The 9,067-nt window shown below is 40.5% G+C and overlaps 1 protein-coding gene across 1 annotated transcript in view; it reads right to left on the bottom strand.

The window, feature by feature from the left end:
- Positions 1 to 9,067, bottom strand: part of LOC107712327 (microtubule-actin cross-linking factor 1-like) — a 44,164-nt gene that overhangs the window by 30,291 nt on the left and 4,806 nt on the right. Inside the window, exon 4 of the mRNA XM_016517551.1 lies at positions 7,763 to 7,976. Within this exon, the coding sequence (XP_016373037.1) occupies positions 7,763 to 7,976 (214 nt within the window). The remainder of the gene's footprint in view (positions 1 to 7,762; positions 7,977 to 9,067) is intronic.

Here is a 9,067-nt window from a genome sequence, read left to right on the forward strand (position 1 = left end):
TTCTGGCGAGTAAACAAAATAATTTACTAGCCAATGGCGATTCAATTGCCAAGGTGTCCGTAGAGGGCTGTTTTGACCATAAATATCAGCATCTGCACAAATTGCATTTATTTATTTACTTTTGCTTTGTTAGATATTTTGTCTAAACGTTCCATAAACTGATTTTGTTTGCAAAAAAAAGAGATTTTTCTCACAATTTGTCAGGCTTTACAGAGTTAAAAATGCTGTAGCACTTCTTACACTCAAAGAAAATCTTCAAGGTGTTGTGCTCAGTCATTTTGGAGCTAAAAATATTTCATGGTTTCTCAAGAGCACAGAATCCTCTGAAAACAAAAAGGAGCTGATGATCTGTACACAGATGCACACAGAAAACATTACTTCAAATACTCTAAACAAGGTTTTAGTGTGTCGTACAGAGATGGCAAACATCCCGTCAGTGTTGTGCGAGTGGTAGATGTTGGGTCATGTGACCGTGCAGCCTTTGGCATTTGCTGTGCCAGACAGTCCGTCACATTATCTGTGACCCCGAGCCTCATCACAGGTGTGATATTACACATTCCATGCTCGCCAGCTATTAATGGACGTTACTTCAAAAGTTTACACTCGCCATGTGGAAAGAGACACTTTCACGCTTTCACACACAAAAAATGCTGAAGAGTAATTTACTTTGGACTTTGTGTTGGTTTTGATATGAAAAACACTACACTAACATCATGATACTTACAGGTGAAGTCAAGTGTGCAATTCTTGTGCCACCACTGGTTGAGTCAGAACTTGAAATTCCCACAGTGTTTACACTTTTCTGGGAAGTCAAACTATGAATAGCTTACTCAGGCTCCGTTCTAAAACCTAGACAGACTACCCAGACAGCATCACAGGTATATTTTTAACATTTATGCTGATCCACATAGGGTAGCAATGTTATTCTCCCCTTGCCTTTATTTTTTTATTTGACATTCGCATTATCTTGCAATGGTAAGAAGCCTCCACCGGCTTTCATGCTCAGGGTTGCCAGATGTCAATCATTTAAACTCCCCATTCAGAAATTGATACATTTTCTGTCCAGTGTTTTACTTAATCTTCCCAACCTGGCAACCATGAGCACACACTCTCTGTACTGATGATCTGAAAACACAGACAAACATGTAAGTTGGCGTTATGCCGAGTTCACACAGCACGATTTTAGCCCGATTTTTCGCTCGCCGACAGGTTTTGCGAAATCGCCGACAAATGCCCGACATCGGAGGCAAATCGGTGCCTGTCGCCGATCCATCGCGCAATGTGAACACAGCAGCAACTGAATGCTACCCCAGATAGTCACGCAGTGTGAAAACAACGGCGATCCGACGAGTTTGAAAAATCGTGCAGTGTGAACTCGGCATTAGTGATCTCCACTGTGATATTTTGCTCAAACGAAAGTGTCATACAGCCAGTCTGTCCAGTCTGCAAACAAACTTTCTCAGAGGTAAACGTTCAGAAATCCAAACATAAATCCTACACTAACTCTGTGCTACAACACAAAGTCATAGAAAAATGAAAAAAGTAGAAAAAATAGACAAATGTTACCATCATTTGGAATTAATATTAGGAACTTCACTGTTTTAGCATTTGCGAGCAGCTTTTCAAGGTTTTACATTAATGAAGGGAGTGTTAATGTATATGATAAATATATAAATAGCCAATAAATCAATAAAGTAGATGAGGTCAAATAAACCCTATGGATGACATTCTCTTGATTTCTGCTTACATGAAAGTGCAATAATCATGATGAAATGTAAAAAAAATTGAAAAACAAATCTTATAATTGGAGTATTATGTTAGCTTAGCAACATGCTAACATCAAACTCCACTGGAATCAATAGTAAAGCAGTGTGAGAATTGCTATTTGTATGATGCACAAGGTAGAGCGCTGCAAACCAGTCGCTTATGACAGATAGGATGTTGCCTATGTAGGCAGAGGACAGAAAAGCAAGGGCTATAGTATAATTGCATTAAACTGGCCAACATAAAAGCATGTTTTAACAACAAATACTTCAGAAACTGCGATAGCTCAGGGGTTTGCCGCACAAGTCTAGATCTGGATAACCGTTAGTCTGTTTTGCTCAGGACAGCAGATGAATCTGGCTTCGTACAGAGGATAGCAAGTCCCAGCAAGAAGCACAAGTCCAGTCTTTCTTCTGATCTCTGCCGTTGACTGTGTCCCAAACCTAATGCAGCTGCTAAACAGGCAGCATCAGTCACAGCATAGTCTCCTAATGAAACGGGTTTCAGACTGGTGTCCAAGGCTCCATAACATCACGTCCAATGATGCTGAAAATAATTTAGGTGGCATTTAGAGGGAACCAAGCAAATATTTATTACTGCCTACAATGCATGCTAGAAATGAAATAAGCTGGGGGGGGGTACTTCATTCAAGTAGAGATTATTTTATTCTTTCAATGCAAAAGAGTGTGGGATATCAAACGCAGCCAAGAATACATCTATGCTGTCTTCAAAAATCAGCCAGATGAAGAAATCTTCGTAGACAGGACATTATGCAACTCTAGATTCAGACGTGCTGTGATGTCTTTCTACCTCCAACTACCTTCGAAGCAAGAGTTCTTCAGGTTTCGGACACTATTGTGTCTCTAAAAGAGGTACTTAACAAATAATAGCTGCAGGTGTGCTGCAACACGACACCCATGACCACCACACAACTTCCCAAAAGCAAGCCTGAAAACCTGAGAAAGCAGTGTGTGAAACTGTGCAGTAAACTGCAGCTAGTCCATGACCTCGTAGCAATTCATTTGATGTGCATTGGCACAAGAAGCTTGTGACCTGGTTAAATGCAGTGTGTCCTGGAGCTGAGCGTATGAACTAAATATACCGTGGCTCTGTATTTTACTACAGCGTGACGGGATACGACAGCTAATAGGAGCCAGAACTATTGGCTCTTTTGAGCAAAGCAGTTCTCTGAAATTCCAGATTTTCTGCAATACTCTAATCATCATAATAATATGGTTAACCCAAACGAAACAACATGTAATCAACAGAAAGGGCTAATATTTCAAATCCTTTTCTTCTTTGGTTTTCACCCACATAAGAACTCAATCAAGTAATAGCAAAAGCCTTATGAAAACAGTCCACAGTGACAAGCGGATGTAAAGCGTGTCGTTTCTATGTACACTACAGTACCTTTAGAATTTCATGAAAGAGCTTCTTATCTTAATAGAAAGGACACTCGAGCTCAAAAGAAAAATGAGAGACGCACCCACTCTTGAGTAAATCTTGAGCTTTCTTAGGCACACAATGTTAAAAAAAAAACACAAGGGTGTATGCAATTTCTGATCTTCACCTGTTAGTACACTGCGGTCCTGTACGTTTCCAGGCCTGGGCGACAGTAACTGTGCATGACCCTGAAGCAGGTTCCATGTTCCAGTCTCAAATTCCCTAAACGTGCCCATCTGGGTTCCATTCAAAAGTGCAAGATTAAGACATTTTGAAAGGAACCGAAGATGAAACGCTCTGATTTACAAGAAAAACCCTTCTCCTTGTGTGTTATTACCTTTAATACCCAATTAACCAGGCATTGTGCCGCATGTTCTCAGTGCTTCTTACTTCTAAACCCAAAATAAACTAAATTCCACAAAGTAACTGGACACTAACCTAGACATCAACCATTTCCTGTATGTTTAAGTGCCCGAAGAGTGATTTCTACATTTTATATAGCAAATTTATACAGTAAATAAATCATTACTGCAACAATGAAAACATAAAATATAGTTTGACAATCAGCAGTTTTCCAACCCACTCAGTCCTGCATAACATACATTCAGCATGAATGTTCACTATAGGGCTATAGAGAGACATTTAGCATTCGAGAAAGAACGAGGCAGGCGTCTATGTGAAGAGCTTTTGTTCTGAGAACAGCTCCAGCAGTGTTACTGTATAACTCTTCAGAACTGGACGTCACTTCCAGGAATGTTTCCACCAAACATCAATTTTATCATTGTCCATAGTTCCCACTCTCTGGAGAACTCCAAACTGCCTGAATAGACTACTGACAATCAGAGCACAATAGACATCGATGACTTTTATACATGGATTTGTACTTTATAAAAAGTGAACTCACTTCACATTTTTAAGCATGGAATATTCTGGTGATGATAGATGATCACGGTTTCCAGTGGTCACATGGGTTAAAAGTCATTCTTACAGGAAGAACTAAAACTGGATTCAATATGAGGCAGTAGGTGTCATTAACTTATTCAACAAAGAATAAAGCACAGTGTTTCATTCAAAGGAAATGCTTATCTTTAATGTATATCTGAAGTTGATCAATTCTTGACTCTAAACTCTCTGAATTGTTCTCTAAACTCAAGACTTTGTGTAGATTTCTTGTTAATCTCCTTTAAAGCAAAAAGATTTCTTATGAAAGACTCCTTTCAGAGTGTGCTGAAAACACATACTTCAATGACAACCTCAGATGTAACATAAACTAAAGCACATGACGCACCAGTGCGGCGCTATATTGAATATTCACAACACATTGAGAATATCACACTGGTTTTGATGTGATGACTTGTGTTGTGACTCACAGTGAGAGAAAAATAAGTAAAAAATGATTCATTTCTGTAAATCAGTTCAAACTGTCAATTTTAATGAATCAATTCAAAAAGCGATTTATTTCCATCATAACTCAAAAAAGTTCCCGCAGAGCATTTTTCATGCATTATATAGTATGTTTTATTAAAACTATTTTTGGATAAATATTGCATATTGTTCTTAACTAAGCATTGTTAAAATGCTGCATATAAATAAAATGATTAAATGTCTTTCTTGTGTTTTTGTTTCATGCAACTGACTGTGGAATCATTCATAAAATCACACTTTTAAAGCAATTTGCAATTGCATACTCAATTAAAGGGTGAAAAACACTGAGGTATATTCTTTATACCTTGATATTTTCTAACTGTGCTTACCCAGCACTTGTTGGCCCCAGACCTGTTTACGGTGACCAATAAATTAGCTCTGATAACCTCTGGCCTCAAGTCAAGCACACCTGACAGCCAGAACAAAAGCGATTTTTAACAAGACGTGGCCTACACCTAGACAGATTCCAGAAAATCAGGAATGTTTGGGTGCTGTTTGTTAAAGCAATTTAAACATGATTTTTCAAAACAATCATACACACATGGCTTCTGATAAATAACAACTGTTTTGTCACCATGGTTTCATATGCAATTAAATGTTAACAACACTGTAGTATGCACTGTAGAAAATAAACAAGATAATAAAGATAAGAACTTATTTATCAAGCTTACTGCCTCCAGAAAGCAAAAATCACAGAATCAGAATGAGCCTACATCATATGACTGCAGCAGCCTCACACACACACACACACATTGTTGAGCTTTTCCACAGCTGACTGTTAGCTTATGATACCCAACAGCTGATAGACACTCTGCTGCTCTGCTTGAGCTACAAATTGCCAAAAACAACACATCAGCTTCATCTGAATGCTCAACATTCAGTCAGTGGGGGAAATTTTTTATTTCTGTGCACAAGTGCATTTGTATATTTCCTTCAGAAATGCATGTAGCAGAGGTTGACTGGCAGGATGATGCTGAGACTAAAACAAAAGGCGCCCAGTGTATCATCACCTTAAGTGCATGAGAGGGAGATGCATTTCGAGCGGTCAGGATGGATGGGTCACAACAGACTGATGTAAGCTACCAATCAAATCAGAATTACACAATGGGCTTATATTACAAACATCTAATACAATCACCTGAACACACAAACAGAACAATATTTCTACACTATCTGTCAGACAGATAGACAGACAGATAGATAGAAATAAAAGGGTTTGTCTTTTAATAAACTGTAACGAGTTAATCCAATTTTTCATACCGGGTCAGCAAATCTGCTACCAAGTAAACGGTTTCTATTCAGTAAACAATGAAACAATGTATGAATTATTGTAAGTATGAATCACGCTGATGTTCTGACACCGTTAACCGTCTCGCTGCCGCTCCTTTTCTAATCTTCGATTCATTCTTTACCTTTATATTTCTCAAGCACGTCCTCGTACGCCTGGAGGTACTCCAATTCGTCGGCGAGCGTATACGGAGCCGGTCCGTAGCGGGCCATTGGCGGGGCGGTCGAGGCTGGTCATTTACTAAACGCGCCAGCGAACTGAAGCCCTGCCCGAGTGCCTGACTGACCGGCGACGCCCCTGCTTGCCTCCCCTCCCAGATCCGCCAACCGGCCAATGAGCGGGGCTTCCTCTGCCGCTTCAGCCGTAAATCTCGGCCGTGTGCCGGTGAAGACGGGCTGTGGTTATCAGTGACTGTCGTTCACCGTACCAGCAAACCCCAATAAGGTTCTTGAAAATAATACCAGTTTTCACAACATGACGCTTTGCGTGCTTAGTTTAGTGCTGCTACTCTGTTCATGTGTTCACGTGGGGTCAGCATTCGTCTGGAATGCTAGATATATCAAATGTCCGACTACATAAAGGGGAGAATGTGTCATGCACAGTCATCCTCTATTTTAGAGGCTCAGGCTGGTGGTCACTGGCTGCCGTGTGTCCGTGACACAAGCGAGGCGCGCGTGCTCTCCAAGGTCCTAAAACCGGAAGATTCGCGTCTCCAACGGGAACATGATGGCGCTGCGCTCGACCAACTCAACTCTCATTAACAGAACAACACCTTCTCAAGCAGATGCCGATCAATCTCAGCTTTTATAATACTAAACACCATGCAGCTTTGCCTTATATTAATTTCTTTTGAATTTTTTTTAAGTTGCATTGCTATATTTGTAGGATAAAGCCTGTAGAATGTGTTTATATTATTATTATTATTCTATAAAACCATTAAAAATATATATTTATCATAGAAATGGATGTCATGCCACTGCCAAATGATGAACAGAGGCTGTTTGTGCACTCAGAAAAAAAAGGTACAAAATCTGTCAGTGGGCCGGTACCCTTTCAAAAGGTACTAATAGGCCTATGTACCATTTTATACTTATACTTTATGTATTAATATGTAGCTTTAAGATACTAATATGCATCTTTTACAGGTAAATATGGTACAAAAGTGTACCTTTTGAAATGGTTCTGCCCCAGTGACAGCTTTTGTACCTTTTTTTCTGAGTGTGTATATAGGCTATTAGGATAGATAGATAGATAGATAGAATGAAATTATGTGTGTGTGTATATATATATATTATGACATATTATTATGGCATGTAATATTGCCATCTGAATCTCATGTTGAATATGTAATAATGTTACAGAATCCTAAGAAGGAATGTCCTCTCATTCCAGAGCAGGACAACATGCACATTACAGATTGCTGATTCATCTTTCAGCCTTGAGCTTTTAAAAACAACACTGACTTCCAGCTACCAAAACAGTTTCACAGTGCATCCGAAGAAACTTTAAGCTTATTCTTTTTCTTATTATGATCACAATGATGATGATGACCTGCAGATTTTACATGTAAGGATCAGGAGACATTTAAAGCACGTGATCAGGACCACCCTTATAGTCAACTCAAGTCCCGATGCCTTTTTTAAAACTTAACCATTTCTTAAAACCCAAACTACCCCAAAGTTGATTCGTCGTCGTTTATTATTTATCCAACTCTGTATTTACACGTGTAGTTCACTGACTGCTACTTGATCAAATAGCAACAGGCCTCGTCGTTTTCTCTGTAAGAGCCTAATGAATGGATGTGCATGGCTGCAGTGAGACTGGGAGATTTTGGGTTCCTACCTGCGATTCTGAGCACCGCTCTCTCGGCAGGATCCAGCACGGATCCTCCCTGGATCTTCCGCTTCGAGCGCTCGTGTCTGGGTAAATTCCACGGTAACGTGTCCCCCGGAGCCGGCGACACCGACCCAGATTTCACACTGTACTCTTCATCATCGGAGAAATCTGCCGATGAAGACATAGAACAGCGCAGGGACGCGTTCCCAGACCCGGAGCTCTGTGTGAAGAGACAATAGAAAGGCAATGAATCGCAAATTCAGCACAGGAGCGCAAATAAAAACAGCGCTGCGAGCGATCTCACCATCACTGCGCGCACAACAGATCGAGATTAAAAGACACATCTGCTCTTTGCAACTAAGACTCAAATGATCAGAGGTCGACAATAAAACAAAACCCCCATCAGGATGAATCGCATGTGGCTCCCCCGCCAGGACAAGGCAGCACTCACCGCTGTGTACATCTCTAAAGGATGCGCAGATATCCTACTTCCACTTGTCATTTACATTCGGCGATGTCATTTTGGATAGAACCACACCCTTGTGGCGGTTATTCCGTCGCGTGTCGCCCGGTTTGATCCAAAGCATTAAACGGTGCGAAATCCCCCAGAGAGAGAGAGAGAGAGAGAGAGAGCGAGAGAGAGCAGCATACAAACAAACGGCGTCACCATCCACTGACAGGCGCAGACTAGAACCAGGGACAGGAGGCAGGACCCTTCGGTGAGCGGAATCTCTGCGCGTATGCTGTGGTGCTACAGCGCCATCCCTGGAGCGCGATCACTGCTGCTGCCTTCACCCTCAGCGCATCCTCACGAGTTCAGTGGCGTACTGCTCTTTCACTTTCTCAACTGCTGTTTCCAACCAGTTTGAACAAAATCACCAGTGACCAGTAATAAATATCTTTCAAGAATGCCTTATATAGCAAAAAAAAAAAAAAAAAGTCTGTCATTATTTAGGCTACTAAGCCCCATGTCAATAGGAATCTCAAGATAGTTGTCCTGTGGAACACAAAAGAAGAAATTCTGAAGCAATTTAAAATTCTCCCTTTAGAATCCCTTTAATTCCTTTAATGATAATTCCCAAAAATGTATTTATGCAGCAAAACTTCAATATATTGGTGTCCTGAAACAATATATTCTGAGACCAGGACGAGTTGTTTTATACACTCTTAAAAAGAAAGTTTTCAAAAGGGAGTTTTCACAGTGGTGATGGCCTAGAACAGGGCTGTCCAAACTCGGTCCTGGAGAGCCGGTGTCCTGCAGAGTTTAGCTCCAACCCTAATTAAACACACCTGAACCAGCTAATCAAGCTC

Source organism: Sinocyclocheilus rhinocerous, unplaced genomic scaffold, assembly GCF_001515625.1.
Source record: "Sinocyclocheilus rhinocerous isolate Xijiao unplaced genomic scaffold, SAMN03320098_v1.1 scaffold358, whole genome shotgun sequence".
Classification (NCBI taxonomy): domain Eukaryota; kingdom Metazoa; phylum Chordata; class Actinopteri; order Cypriniformes; family Cyprinidae; genus Sinocyclocheilus; species Sinocyclocheilus rhinocerous.